General features: G+C 48.0%; 1 protein-coding gene across 3 annotated transcripts in view; it reads right to left on the bottom strand.

Annotated features, from left to right (window-relative positions):
* The window catches only part of LOC122385421 (nostrin-like), an 83,186-nt gene that overhangs the window by 42,369 nt on the left and 24,480 nt on the right, over positions 1-16,337 (bottom strand). Inside the window, exon 1 of one of the 3 annotated variants that reach the window (XM_043373673.1) lies at positions 3,838-4,241. The exons of the other annotated variants lie outside the window; for them this stretch is intronic. Coding sequence (XP_043229608.1) covers positions 3,838-3,897 — 60 coding nt within the window. The 5' untranslated portion in view covers positions 3,898-4,241. Of the gene's footprint in view, positions 1-3,837; positions 4,242-16,337 lie in introns of those variants that run through there. 3 annotated transcript variants of the gene reach the window in all.

The raw sequence follows: 16,337 nt of genomic DNA, 5'->3' as shown, positions 1-16,337 counted from the left end.
ATGCAGGCTGATTTGTTCGCTCCCGTCACTATGGAGCTAATAAAGGCTAGACGGCGTATTGCAAAATGTTGCATAGCAGCAAATGGCGCAAGTTTGCGCACTTTTTTATTGCTTGGCCGGTTCAATAACATCACAATGCACATGGTGACACTCGATTTAGAGCGGGACCTGGGGGAACTCAAAAGATCGGCTCAACATAGTGAGTGATATTAATTTTAAGCATACAAAATAACTCGGTGATATGTTTATCTCTCATGCTGCTAAATGATTTTCGCAACCTCATTTTTCGTTGCGCGGAATTGATCGTAACTTGTCACAGAACAACTCATAAAATCATTGGCGTGTAAAACTCACGCACATAAGATCCCCATGGCATCTACTTTGACTCTTCAAACACCCGAAAACTATGACTTGTCTACGGCCTAAGAAAGCTTTGTGTTTGAAGCCCCTTTCACCCTATACCAAGTTGTTGCATGACCAGATAATGGTCATTTATATAATGTATGGACATTTTGTAGTCGATTGGTATGCTTTTTGTGTTCATAAAAGCAAAATAATTTTTTTGCTCCGTAAGAGGCTAGACCGGCCCGAACGCCTACAGTGCAGTGATGGACACGGGGCGGATGGGGGAGGACAGACGCGGAGACAATGAAGACACCGACGGAAAGAGGCACAATGACGGTTAGGGTATGGGCGGACAGAACATCTAATTTCTTTTTACTCTGTGACTGAGCCATCACAGAACGAGCCAAGGCGGAATGGTGTGGACTCTGTGAATGGTGGGTCGGTGATTTACGGTTACAGCTGACACCACAGGTCACTGCGGTAGGCAGTTGGGTTCGCAGTGGCCGCATATTTGGGGCGAAACCCATGGACTGCCCGAAGGTTGCGTAACACGATATAGAGCTTAAAGTGACCTACAGCTGGAACCTGCCTGGGAGTATTTACTAGACCAGCATATGCTGGGTGAAGGTCGCATAAAAAAGGAATGTCAGTATTTTCCCACCCACAGGTTTATGCAGGTGTGTGATTAATGCAATGGGAAACATATCGGCCCATATTAGCTGGGCAATGCGACTACTAGTCAAGATTGGTTGGTATTCACTAAATCAGTATCATGGCCGGTTGTGGCTTCGTTTTCTGGACTCATAAATTCAAAATCGTGTGCAGCTCTGAAGCCATAGCTGTCAGACGTGACAGAAACCGACTGATAAATATCTAGCCGGTAGCCAGACCCCTTATCTAGTTCATTCTAAACTGCCAAATCTCCAGCCTGTTGGAACAATCGTGACACAACTGTCTTCGTCAGAGCCTCGCCACTCGTCGGCCCATCCTTGTTAGAGCCTCGCGTGGCCGCCTGACCGACCCGCATACCACATATCGGTCACCGGAAACACTGTGGGTCCGCCATCGCCGCTATTGTCGCCACCGCCACCGCCGCCACCGCCGCCACGCCACTTAGCTGGGACCGTTCGGTGATTCAGTCGACCCACAGAATCCCACAGAAACAGCTCGGCACAGCCACAGACAGGGTGTGACAAAAGTCACAGTCACAGTGTGACAGTGACAGTGCGGCAGCAGTCACTGTCAGTCTCAGATAAACAGTGGCTGACAGTCACATTGCCATGACAGAGACTGTCGGTGACAGTAACATTCATAATACAATGCTCGTGGCAGTAGCACGATGACAGTAACATACCCAAAGTCAGTGACAGTGACAGTGAAGTCCCGCCGGACGAGCCTCCACTCCGCCATTGTCGCTCTGATGACTCAGAGCACACACATCGGCAGTGTGTCGAGACGGCCGGTAGCGGTCACAGTTCCGCTCGACCCATCATCGGAAATGTGTCACACGGACACGGCACAGTCACCGACTGAGGAACTGAATCAGAGGAGCTGACCACAACGTCACGGCGACTTTCCTAGCGGCAGAGGAATAAGCAACGCACACGTCAATTTATGCCTAAAGGTAATATGGTAGATTACGCTATAATGAAGAACGGCCACAAACACTTACGCCACAGGCTGTAGCGTCGTTTAATCAAGGCTGCGGGGGTTGAGCTTATCAGATACGGGTTGCATCCAAAGTGCCTGGAAAGTGATTGATGTAGAACGATCAAAACTGCACGAAATATCGCTCAACGGAAATTAATGTGCCAATCAAACCTATAATACGAGGGCGTCGCATGCTTGTGCACCGTAAAGTGAGATGATAGAAATTCGGCCGGCTATAACCAAGTCCGAACAATCAGATGATATTCTGAATACCCGAATATCCATCCTTATCGACACGAGTGTACACCATCCATAAAACAGGAACGCACCGAGCGGACGTAGCCCTTCCGGTTCTTTTTCGCTGAGAAAACGGAAACGGGAAGATACCAAATGACTGACAGCTGTCTATCGTGATCCGCACATTCCCAGTTGGCGTGACGTCACATACAAGAAATGACGTCATCAGACGGGGACGGACGGCACCTGCCACAGGTATGTACCGCGCTGCGGGTGGCGGGGGGACGGACAATGCGTTCCCTCATCCCCCTCCCCTCCCCGGCTGGGACCCTCGTGACCTTCCCTACCTGTATGAGGGAGGGACGCCGGCCCCTGTGCCTGCTCCCACGGCACCGCATAGCTCCCGGCGACGATGGTAGATGCTGTCAGCGAGGACAAACGTGGCCCAGAATAGCCACGAGGGGTCAGCGACTGAGGACTTCCGACTCCCGGAATGAGAGACTAGAGGGATCCCTCTAGTGAGTGACACGGGTGGTGGTCACTGCTCACTGTGCCCCATTTCACCGACTGAACTAAACTGGCGTCTCCCTGGCCGGGACGAGCTGACCACTCGCCACTGACCAGCCATCCACGGAGGAGCAGAGATGATTGTTTATCATCAGCGTCCAACGGCCGGCGGCCAGCGAGGACGGCCGACATTCAAACGCGCCAGGCCGGCCGGCCAGGCCCGGCGCTGTAACACGCTGTAACAGCGGAGATTCGGTGGCCAGAGCCGTGGCCGTTACTCGCTGAATGATGTGACCTCAGCACCACCAATCGACGGCAATTGAGAGTTCGGGGCCACTGCGAACCGACATTTCCAACGGTCTGCCGTCAGCACCGATCGGACTGCCCTCCGACGCCTGTCGTGGGCCTAAGGGTGGGCTCACGAGCCCCGAGGCTGGTTTCCGTTTGTTAACTTGTGAGTTTTAGCTAGAGCTCACAAACCCTGAAAGGTTTTTAGATCCCAACACGTATGCTTCATTTAGCAAGTCTGAAATCATCAGCACCAGTAGGTATGTACATTATTTTCGTACAAAAGTCGTATAGGGGAAATGTCGTCGACAGACATGAGTAAATTACCGTCGTAAGCACGGACATCCGTGAGGGTCGGAGCCGGAAAATGTAAACAGACTGCCGCCCATGACAACATGCTGCGACTGAAAAATAAACCCTGCACCGCTGATGTCCTTGCGACTTGCAGCGTGACATGACCTCATTCGTTTTAATGGCACTGTCCTTGCAAACGCTGCCCCTACTGAATTGAGTTTCTCTTTCCAACGAGCAATGCTGTATATATTCTACATATGTATAACGCTTCCTGCAATAATTATACAGACAGAGACATCCATAGAATAAACCTATTCACAACGTCTTGCATTACTCGAACAAACTGTGGAAATGAAATATATGCCGATGGAAAAAGGTAAATCGAGTCCCCTATAAAGCCGTCTTTCAAGCGCGTAATGCATGGATAATGGAAAAGCTCCACGGAACACATTTTCCGTGACCTTACGCCTGTTGGCCAAACAATTCCACAGGACACTCGTCATCCCTCCTGTTTACCTTGCTGATGGACCTGAACAGGTTGCCACGGCTGCCAGAGCGCCTCTCCAGGATCGGCATCTCGACTTCTCTGCTCTCCCACACCTCCTACAGAATCGCCATCACCACAGCACAGCTCGACACACGGCCTGGCGCAGCCTTCCGCGGCTCACACACTGCCTGTAGCGCCGCGTTCAGGCCCCTCACACTGTCCGCCACACCACACACAGAGCGCTCTCTCTCCGGCACCGGCCGCCGACTGACTGACTGCCGCTCCTGCTGCGCCGGGCCGCCGCGTGGTGCGGGTCGGGCAGGGGGCCGCGCCGGCCCGGGCAGGAGCCAAGGAAAGGTGAAAGTGCGTCGGACGCGGCCGGCAGGGCAGGATGTGGAACAGGTCTGGTGCGTGCCGTGAGGACCCGCGGTGTGCTCCTCGGTTGCCAGGTGTCAGGGGGGGGGGGGACAGTGTCGCTCGTAAAAGACCCGTGACGTAATTCAGCTGGGAACAAAGTGATTGCTTGTTATTCGACTCGAATAAGTAATTTCCTTGTCTTCGGTTTAAAACATGTAGGTATCATCATTTTAAAGGGACCCTCCCACCTTAACATTAGATTTGAGTTGAGATAGCCAAAATGGGGTCCCTGGCTCACAATTACCGGTTTCGACACTCACAACATCGAGAAATGTTGTGAAATATTGAATTTCAAAATTGCAGCATTTTGATTCAGAGGGGCTAATGCTTAGGAATACCCCTCTGAATGTGTGACGTCAGCGCAAATATCTAGCGATTTTTAAATGTTTGACTAAAACGTTTTGTAGCACGCGGTGGTATATGCTATTTGCGCGCAACATCTGCCGTAAACGCCGCACTTCTAAATTAAAGTCGCTAGAAACAGCGGAGATCCCAAAAAAGTAAACAAAAGTAAAAGTCTAATATCTTGAAAACCGGTGAATATTTTTCGGACGCCATTTAATTGCGTCCCAGAAAAGCTATTTCTGGCACCTAAAAGCTGATTCGCCCCAAAATTGGTCCTCAGCACCTATTTGGTGGATACCAGCACCAATCATGGAAAATGACCTTAATTAGCTGTTTCTGGCACCTATTCATCGGTACGCCTTACTCTTTTCTCTGAATATGGCACCTAAATGCTGAGCGTAGCACCAATCTAGTAGAAAAATGAACTACTGGCTGGTAGAATCATGTTGTTCTGGTATAATGACCCCTGGAGTCTAGTCTAAAGGTTGCCAGTGCAGCTACACTCTAAGACAGCCCCGTAGTGATCTCAGCATTGTATATGACGTTTAAGTAAGCAAATAATATTGATTTGTTTGAAAAAAACAATGTCATTTAAATATTTAAAAGTATTTATTTGTAATGCTTAAAGGGAAACATTTTTGTGAGTAATTGTCTCGATTTTGACCATTAAAACGGGTATTGTATTTTTTGACGTCATCAAATAGCTCCAAAAAAGAAATGTAATGTTTTCATTCCGTTCAAGGCCGCTGAAGAAACGCGGGATCTTGCGTGGGACATTGTCCGTTGTTTGCCGCGCAGAGTTGTGCCGTGGTTGTGCCTTTTTCATCCGTTTCTTACTTATGTCATTTGTGTGCATGAAGCTTTGATTTTGTTTTTGGTTATTGTGTGGCCGGTCAGTCAAACGCCCCTGTAGAAACCGGATGCTGCGTTTGATCGAGATGGAGTCAGACGATGATTGCAGAAAGCTAATAATATTGAAAATGGGGCCGGTTGCGTGGCATGTCTGTTCAGAGTTTACATTTTGCTTTACTCCAGTTTATGACCTGAGAGCCTGGCTGGAAGTGACGGATCCAAACTTTTCACGTTAAAATGGCTGAGGGTGCAATAATCTTTAGTCTCTACATAGCGGGCTGGTATAGGAGCGTCTTGCTATGCTGCACCATAGCTGGCTAGTGATTCTCTTTTGGCTAGAAATGGCATTAATCATTATCTCCACTGGCGAAAATGGCACTTGACATCACCGAATGCAGCGTTCATGTTTGTTAGGATACATAAAATCAGGAAGATTACGCGAATTAGGTAGGCAAACGTGGAATAAAATAGGTGCTGGAAGTTTTGGTTTTGGTGCTGAATCAGCAAACAGCAAATACGGAGTTCAACTAGACGATCTGGCAACTTTAGGCTGTGTGGAAGCAATTAGGTGCCAGATTCAGATATTAGGGTCGAATAAGCATTTTGGGGCTGATCAGCAATTAGGTGCCAGAAACAGCTTTTTAGGGACCAGAAACAAATATTCCCCATATTTTTCGGTGAAATTTGGTAGATATTCGTTTTCGCTCTTTCTGAACCGAGCGACATCACTTTCATGCCAATTCATAAACTTTTTTGAAGGTGGGAGGGTCCCTTTAAGTGAATTCGATTCATGAATAAAAGGCTGTATATGCAAAAGGAACCGTCTCGTAAAAACGATGGCAATGCTTATTTATTATGTGAGGATATCCAATATCCATCCTTTTTCAGGCAAATGTCTCAATAATCAGAAGTGTATTCACATGCATCGTCTAAGGTAAGCTTCCCCGTAAGATAAGATGCAGAGCAAACCTTGCACCATAAGGCTGAAGGCAAACTTCCTTCACAACTACCTATCTGCAGAAATAACGATTAATTAGGTCATCCTATTTCAACTAACTCACTAAAAGTGACATATACTCGAATGTATATGTACGTACATGATGATGTACGTACATGATTGTACGTACATTGTACGTACAATCATGCCAGTACTTAGTTCAATGCTTTCATGATGGCCTGATCTGAGGTAACCGGTCCTCGTACAGGCTGGTCCCGAGTCCCAGATACCTACCTATGTCCAGGAGGGACAGGAAACAATGGGGCAGCGAGATCTCAGGCTGACGGCTGAGATTAGAGATAAGCGATGGCGGAACAATGTGGGCCTGCCATATAGTCCAGTTCCATACGGACATCCGGAAAACTTTCACAAGCGCTCATAGTGTCTTATATGCAATAAGAGCTGACAGGTTCATTTTCACCCCCAAGCACAATGATTAGATAAAAAGATTAACCCTCGCCGGCCGAGGGGGGGGGGGGCGGGTGCCGCCCCCCCATAGGGTTTTTTCGCGATAGCTCCGAACACGCCGGCGGTAGAGAGCTGAAACTTGGCATACCTGACCTTTGATCCAAGCTGCATCTTTTGACACCAACCGCATTTTTGGATCAGGTCAGGTCACTGACCTATGACGTCATAAGTGAACCTCTGCACGGTCTTCAGATGTCGCAACTTCGCAACGCCCTCACTGCCAGAGGAGATGTCACAGGGAAATGAAACTTGCAGGATCTAGTATCCATTATGAGTCTCACAACTTGTATATCTCGGATTTTTCCTAAAGGTCATATGAGGTCAGGCCATTTTCGTGACCTCACCATTATAAGTCAATGGGGAAAAATCCAAACTGCTATTCTGGCGCCGGGAACGATCTCCAACTATCTCAAGCACACAGAATCGTGATTTGATGCACTCCTTGCAAGGTTAGATGCGTCACTTTTGCAATGTTGACCTTTCGTGACGTCATTTATGACGTCATTAAGGTCATATTAGTTTTTCGTCAATAACTCTTGATCAAATTGAGCTAGCGAGCCGGGAAAGCCACCAATGGACTCAGGAAGACCTGCCGAATCGAATGATATGCGACATGACCCCTTTCGACCAACTTCGTGACCTTAGGGTGCTGACCTGAACTTGACCTGAGGTCAACACCCCAAGTTGACCTGACCCGAACAAAAAGTATATCATTCGACGCGCCTGAGCGAGACGAACACGATGCTGCCAAAATCGCGGCTCTGCGGCCATTTTCCGCGAAGTTATTCACCAAAAACTGAACCGTACCTTTGGGCACTTGACCTGACCTCAGAGGTCACCGGTTGACCTAGGACCTTAAAATCGGGTACCAATCTCTGCGTCTCGTAACGGCGCACACGCTCGTTTTTTCCGCGACGCGCTAGCTCCACCAGGGGCGAAACGGCGAGGGGGGGGTCGTACCCGCCCCCCCCCCCCTCGGCCGGGGCGTATGTAGAAAACCAATAGGTCCGGCGAGGGTTAAAAAAAAATAGGTAGGTAGTAGGTACCTAGGATACGGAAAACATAAGTTAACATAAGTACCGTCTTCAAATTTATGACGCATGGCGTCTACATGCACACTAATTTAACCCGTGCCCCATCCTTTGAAAGGTCTGGACGGATTCAGTCTACAATTGCAGGACGTTTTCCAACCAACTTAGTATATCCAAATAGAATGGGGGAGGGGAGGGGCAATTTGAGGCATTCCACATTTTAATTTGTATTTGTCCCTCCCCGCAACGTCCGAAACAGCCTTCGGTCGTTCCTGTTAAAAAACGTTCAAGTCATATAAGCAGAAGTTTTCTTTTAACTACAGCATACACCAATGAAATCAGGAATCTTCGGAACCTAAAGAACATTTGTGCACCAATATTCTTGGGATCATTGTTCCCATGGGACCAATGATCTGACACCTAAAGCATTATACACCACCAGCTCTTCCTATGAGCCGAATGGATTTAAGAAGTGCAGACTAGGCATAAAACGCCACACATCACGCATCCATAAACTTCTTTTGAAAGCTATCAATACGGTGGATCAGTGGATATGGAACAGAAGAATGCCTCGCATCCTTCACTGGTTCAAGGTCTACCTTTTGACGGAAACCTACCTGTCGCATCGCCGGTCCCCAGTTGCCGCTCCCTTATTAAACACCACCAGCTTCACTTTAGTCTTTAAACCACCACGGCACCAGCCACCACAACCCCGAAGGCAGATTCAACGGTTGGAATAACCGGTTTTGTTGGTGTTACAGTCGAGCGCGGCTGACGCGTCGCAGTCTCCGCTAGGCTCCTGCCACCTAGCGGCCACATGGAAGCTCTACTTCCAAGAGGGCGCTGAGATCGAGCTACGAACCTCAGCGATATCAGACGAGCTTTATCATAGATGTCGCCCTGGTCATCTCGGTCCGGCTCGGGAGCATCGGAACAGTAAGCGAGGTCTTCGACATTTGGATAAAGCAGAGGGCACAAAGTAATAAGAGGCAGATAATCAATGGGAGTCCAGAGCTCCAGATGACATGTCAAGTATTGCTGAGCAGAGACTTTTTACCTCTAAGTATACCCACCAATAATCTCATGGGACGATAGGCGTTAGCTGTCTACAATTAAAACAACCAATAACCAATTCAAGCCACCACCACGCCCAGTGACCATGCCAGGTGCCCCGCACGCAGATGGCAGCACCGGTTCAACAGCTACCATACCTTCAGTCTGCTCACGAAGTCCGTCTTCCGCACGATATCTGCTACACGAGGCGGCTGATACGGCGGAGAACTGTGTCCACCGCTGAATAAAGCCGAGCTGGACGCAGTCACTGGAGCCATTCCTTCACCAGTCACTAAACGAACACTTTTGGCCCGAGAGAACCACCGCACAATACTGTGCGCTCCTTGGTTTAACAACAGGAAACGGATGAATTCACGACAGAAGCACACTCGGGAGGGCCAGATCCGACTGAAAACAGGCCGCGGCAGTGTGATCTCTCTCAGAATGGACCACACACTGACGAGAGCTGTCTACCGTCGCCAAACGCGACCGATTGCGCTATGGTCCTTTCCCGAAAAACTGGTCCTGTTTACTGCTTTCAGGACACGTGTCATGATTGGGACACGGCCGTCCCATCTCAGAGCAGTTTCTCCCATATTTTCACCGAGAGTGAAACTGAAACTGGCTCGGCGCTCGAAAACTTAGGGGCCATTATTTATCTTTAACCCGCGACCGCCTGGGGGGGGGGTCGGATCCGACCCCCCCCTCCGTTTTTCTTGAATAACTCAAGAACCGCTTACGCTATCAACTTGAAACTTGGCATACCTTCTCCCCCATTAATTTGACGTCTTCTGTGTAATTTTTAAGAAAAAATTTCCAAAAAAATTTGAGATATATCGATTTTAGTGATGTAACTACACGGCGTTTTTAGTCAAAAAGTGGTAAATGTTTAAAAAATCGCCAAAAATCAGGGTTTGAAGCAAATTGCAAATTAAGGACATGAATAGACGCAGCTCAACGAGTTCTTTAAAATGGCTATCTCGGATTTTCCTTTAAATGCGTTTTTCACCCCTAAAAATTCAAAAAACTACATTTTTTGGAAAACAGGTAATAAAATCCAAAATTTTGAGAATTTCCAAAAAACCGGAATATATGTTATAGAGCTCTATTAGAACATTAGATGTCCCAAATTTCAACTTTCTATCTTGATTTTTGACCCTCAAATTGTAAAAAATAGCTCCAACATGCACAGGGCATGGTGACGTCATAAGCATTTTCGTGAATTAGAGGCACTTCTGAACATCGCATGTGAAAACAAATGGCACCACTAGATTCCTGGGACAAAGCTCGTCTAGAAAAGTGCATTTTTATGTCAAAAATAAAAAGTTGAAAAATTGACCTTTTTTCTCAGCCCTCGTATGGTATAAACAATTTTTTTATGCTTTCAACGCACATTTATCACCAGCACAGTGACTTGGGGTCACATATAACCATTACCATCGGATTCGGCGTGAAAAATAAGCCATAAAACATGTGTCGCACGCCTATGTAGCAGAAAGTGAAAACCGTGACCTTTCGTGACCTGACCTGACCTTGACCCGTACTTAGTATGACCCCTATACGCACATGGTACCTTCACTAGGCCTTTGAGGTTATTTTTGGTGAGTTTCGAGCAGCAGCTATCGATTCCGCTGTCCGTAAGCCTAATCATGCAAAACCCCAGAATTTGACCTGACCTTGACCCGAAAGTTGACCTCAATCTTTAAATCTTAAGAGTGCTTTGGGAAGGTCTCCTAGAGACCTTTCGAACGCCGCCTCGCGGGACTCGATGCGACCATTGGTTCTCGAGATAACAGGGGGGGGGGGGTCGGATCCGACCCCCCCAGGCTGTCGTGGGTACGGAAATAGCCCAGGCGGTGCCGGGTTAAGTACCAAGAGCTTGTCAGAAGCTTTAACCCTATTAGTGGCAGGGGGGTTGTTTTTATCCACCCCTCAGGTTTTTCGGGAATATCTCCGAAACCGCTGAAGCTACGATGCTGAAATTTTCTGACTTTTCCTAAAACTAAATTGGGCACATTCCCTGAAAATTTCAAGTTCATAGCTTTACCAGGGGCGGCTCCAGAGCACTGGGAATTGGGGGTCCTATTCGTGAAGCGAGTCATTTGGGCGAAGATCACTATGCTGCACCAGTTTTACGAACAGTGAATGAAAGGTATCATGTGATAACATATACAATGTTATTGTGCATCCTCTTTTGACACGTTTTTGCTATAATAGGCGGATCCAGGCGTCCAAAAAGGGGGGTTATTTTTTACCTCCCAACATAGGTGCCCTGACACCGCCTATGCATGACCAATACAATTTTAGTCGTTCTCTCATAAGAAAATTGTAACATAACAAGACCATTGCCACCCTTTTTAGAAACAGTACCAACAAAAACCTTATTTACTATACTTTTTGTGTACCCCCAATCTCAATGATCTGTATCCGCCTATGATTTTTGAAAATGCATATTTTTAGGATCCATGTGAATTCCTGGTTCATTCTCTATCGATCGGCAAAAGTTGCGTTAAGATTGGTTCAGAAACCTGGCCGTGATAAACAGTCTAAAATGTATCTGCAATTTGCCCGTTTTTACCCTCCTCTACCCCCCTATTGACATTTTTTAATTTTTTTTTTAGAAATGTAGATCTCGTTGAGCCAAATCGAATGCCGTTTGAATTTTGAAAATCGGCCGGTTAGATCTCGAGATATCAAGGGGGGTCGTAAACAGCCCCCCCTGCCACTAATATGGGGTAGCCAGGAGTCTGCCACTAATAGGGTTAATTAGAAGCATTAATATGTAGAAGGCAGCGAAATGCTTAGTGTGTGTCTCTCAACGGCTATGTTGAAGCTGGCGAGGCGGTCATCTTACAAGAAGCTCCTTTCAGAGACTGGAGTAGCCGGCCCTCTGATTGAGCCGCTTCTGTGCGGTGTCTCGGGGCGAGTTGGAACTGAGCTAAAGGCTGTAATTAAAGTAACGCGCTAATAGCCACTTTGTAGATGGATCGCAACGCTGGAAGATCCGGGGGAGAATTCAGTGGTCAGAGTGTTCTGTATAATCTGACCCAACTGTACTGGAATGGACCTGACATATAACTGCAGGGTACTGCTTTCATACGCTTTATTTCTCCATTGCCGGACAGATGGGCAGACAGACGGACATAGATAGCGAACGAAAGAAAGCGAATATAATTCTAAAAGAACAGAGCTGTCACGAATAGACCTCATAGCAAATAGGCCAATCAAAACAAACTGATGAATCTCAGGCCGATGTCCGTAACCGTCGGCAAACTTCGACTTTCCGCTATCGTGACGAGACACCGAGCTACCAAATTGGTAAACATTTTTTTTTTAATTGGTATGCAAATTGGTATGCAATTTAAAACCAAGTGGAGATAAAGATTGTCGCCTAAGTTCCATTGGAAGGCTGAGCATTTTCTGAGACTTTCATCTCGCTCCGAATAGCGCTGCCCGGTGAACTGCAGAGCAGCCACGAGCGGGCAGAGACGAGGCAAGCTGTCACAGCTCACTGGTTGTCAGGTGTTGACGGGATGACGGCCACTCATACGGAACGGACGGCTGGTCATAAATCGTCACGTCATCTGACGTGATGATGTCACAACAGAAGGTAAAACAGTCGGTGACGTCAATTAGATGATGGTAGACTCAAGCCGGTCAGTGGGGATGACGACCGCAAACTGACACGCAATTATTAAATTGCAGCTAGAAATACCGAATGAATTGCTTGCTGTAGTGCTAATACAGCTGAACAAGATATAGCCATATGTGTCGAAAATGAAGACACCGGTATTAAAATTAATGCCTTCTTATCCTAATTTCCATCACCAATGTAGAACAATACCTCTATTCCCATTCATACCGTCGCCACTAAGTGGTCACGGCGGATGGCTCATGTGTGAATGACGGCTAAAACCTCAGCGGTAGTCGGGAGATGAACAATGGCCGAGCGCGGTCGCTCACCTCCCATAGAACGTTCGGTAACGCATCACTGACCACAGGCTGGCCGGCATCGCGCTGTATCGACACGATCCAGACGCTTTAGGGGTAATTTAAATACCCCGGAGTAACGGAGCTGGGTTGTTGTGTTCTTTTTTTCGCACAGGAAGTATTCGACGTCGGCTGTTTTGTGTGTTGTTCAGCCCTTGTTGAATGGCAGCCTGGAGGCGATCTATAAGGATTACAAAATGATTGTCACTTGGAAGATATATTAAGAAAACTTCTTGGGATGAATTTTCAGGGGCCTTGAAAACTTCATTTTAGTAGCAATATTTGTAGCAAACATAATCCTGATCCCTCCGTAGCCCGATCCTCCATCCCTCCTTGGACTCCTGGAGGGTGGTCTTTGCACCCCGCGTCTGCCCTGACCTACCCCACCAGAGTGCCGACCCTGCAGACGGTCAGCGACGTCTGCATAGTGGATCATCTGCAGGCATTGACCCTGAGTGTCGGCCGGTAGAGGTGGCGGAGGAGCCCGTCACGCTCCGCTGCCCCCTGCCCACGGCCCCTGGGCCGGCCTCGAGCGGGCTAGTCAGGACGGCACCGTTAGACGGACCAAGACACACCGCAGACGGTGGACCGACACTCGGAGGGCACTCCCAATGGACACCGACGGCACTCAGGTGACGCTCTGACGGCACTCAGGTGACGACCTGACGGCACTCAGGTGACGACCTGACGGCACTCAGGTGACGCTCTGACGGCACTCTGGTGACGACCTGACGGCACTCAGGTGACGGTCTGACGGCACTCTGCACTGGTAAACTGACGAACTCTCTGGCATTCTAACTGGTAAACTGACGATAACTGGTGCTCCGACTGGTGAACTCTGGCACTCTGGCACTCTGACGGGACTCAGTTGGTACTCTCACAAACAGGCGGGACGCAGGGCACTCTGACCGGCACTCAGAGCGGCAATCATGAACGGGCACTCTGAGGAGACTCGCAAAGACACCCAAATGGACACTCGTGCGGCACTGGCAGGTAGAATGTATACAATTGCCGACCTTTCGGAGGCAAACACAGTAGCAAATGCTAAGCCTCGTTTCAATTCTCTATCTCACAACTTAGGATTGCTTCATTATGCATACAGTTAATTTTGTTACACGCTTTATGCATCAATCCGCTTCATCTACTGACATTAGAATACAAATATAGACGCATAAACTACCTACTAAAGAACGCCAATAAAACAACGCAATTTAAACGTTCCGGTCGGCAGAACCTGTCACTTGAAGTGGCCAGGTGTGACTTTCCCTGGCTGATATATCACGATACAAGCTTATACCATCTGCACCAGTGTAAATACCAAGTAGTTTTCTACCATCAACTTTCTCTAGTTCAACGGCGAAAGTGAAAATCTGTACCATAATTTCAATGATGGAGGAAATGACAGCTACAAAAGCTGATGTAAAGTAATTGTAAATAACTACCTACATACTACTACTACTATGTACCTACATACCTACTACTATGTACATACTACTTATGGTTGAAAATGTGATCGTAATAACATTGTTCAGTCAAAGTTAAATTTCAGCTAAAAGTTTTTTATTTCATTTAAAAATGCTAAAACCTTAACACTTAATATAGTTCAATAAAATTTCAAAATCGAGTTCACTTGTAAACGATCCATCAAAAGCATGTGTTTCAAACATTTCCCAACAAAATAAATTCACTAAATATTTCCAAACGACAGTCATGCATTCCGTGACTGAGAGAACACCGTACATACGCTATGTCCTCGTCTCCGCATAAATCAGCTGTTGGGGTCACCCTAGTGTCCAAAAGAAGGTGACAATTATCCTACTTGTCTGTAAAGACCGAATATCCTGGAAGTCACTGTCCGAAGACACAGCTATGCGGAACCGATGAGGCAGTTTGGGCACCCACTGACGTGAAGGGACGTGGTTTATGGGTGCCAGCGCTCGGCGTTGACCATTGTCCGGACCGCGTCCTCCCGTCTGAACCCGTCATTCCGAACGGTCGGGATTCACCCCTTCTGACCTGGTTCCCCTTCTCAGGCACGTCCCCGATGTCTAAAAGGAGCAGTCTAAACGGAGGGTAGTGCCCCTCTGACCCACATGTGCGCCCATGGCCCAGTCCCATTCCCTCCGCCAGAGTCTGCTCAGCTTCCCAAGTTCTATCTGCGTATACGGGTGAACGAAGCATGACCGCATCTTCGAAATATGATTCACTCCAGGAACTAGGAGCATATTGTGCTGGGCTTTTATTTTCAAGAAATGGAAAAAATAAGCAGAAATGTTGACCAAAAACAGATGGCGGGGGTCACTGGTGCTCTGTTTATTGTAAGAGTCATATTTGCTATAGAAGCTGGGTGTGTCCCTACGAATACATATCCACATCTTGCGGGCAATCTTGACCACCTTATACAATCAAATCAATCACTACTCCGCACCCATGGACGTAATAACAGCCCACAATCATCGCCCGTTACAATATCCTGTTTACCGAAGCCACGGCGCTCTCAAGCCATCGGTGGGATAGGGTTGGCCGCTTCTCCTGGAGTCGGCCAAACAGACCAACAGTCTCCGGTGTCCAGTGAGATAACTACCGGGTGTGTGTCTCACCTGAGCAGAGCTCACCGTTAGATGGACCGGCCAACCATGTGAGAAAGTAGTTAGATGGGCTCGAGCAGTCTCTGTGACCACACGGAGCGGTCGCAAAGGAAATGACCAGCCCCGGTGTTTGGGTAGATGAGAGATGATGGTCAGAGGTAGCCCGGTGTCATAAATGATCACACTTTAGCTGCATAATGGATATGACCGACGGTGGTTATCATCCGCTGTCACCGTTACGTAAAGTCTGGTATTTTTGATGACATGGTTGCTCATGCATTACTTGATGGCTCGGCGATTTGCTGAATGCGTTGGGAAATAGGTTGAGTCAAGATGATCGTCAGGCTTTATACATGACAAGACCAGACATTACTGTGAATGACGAGGTGCAATACAAAGCGGTGCAAAGCGGTCGCATGACTCTGCATGAACTATTAAAATCCATAAAAGAGCCACCTGAAGGCATGGTTTGATTCGCTTGCATTCTGCCTATCAATAATATATGTAGGTTAGTGCCGCCCCTGTGTGCACTTGTGCAAGTGACAGGAGCATGCTTGCTTACTGATCACCAACCATTAACTATGCGGAATTCACCGTCGCTCGATCTCACTGCAGCGTCTCTGCCGTGACCGCAGAAAATACCCGTGGGTCAGCCAGCAGCCGGTCGGGTCAACCGGCCCGGCCGTGACCCGGCGGTCGGTGGTGTACCGAGCCTATAACCGCGCCGAACGGTGCAGCGGCTGACCACTCCGTGACCCGTCTCACGGCCGTGACCGGAACACAGGCCG

This window comes from Amphibalanus amphitrite, unplaced genomic scaffold, assembly GCF_019059575.1.
Source record: "Amphibalanus amphitrite isolate SeventyFive unplaced genomic scaffold, NRLGWU_Aamphi_draft 000219F_arrow, whole genome shotgun sequence".
In the NCBI taxonomy this organism is placed as follows: Eukaryota; Metazoa; Arthropoda; class Thecostraca; order Balanomorpha; family Balanidae; genus Amphibalanus; species Amphibalanus amphitrite.
This window is presented reverse-complemented; position numbering and strand designations above follow the sequence as displayed.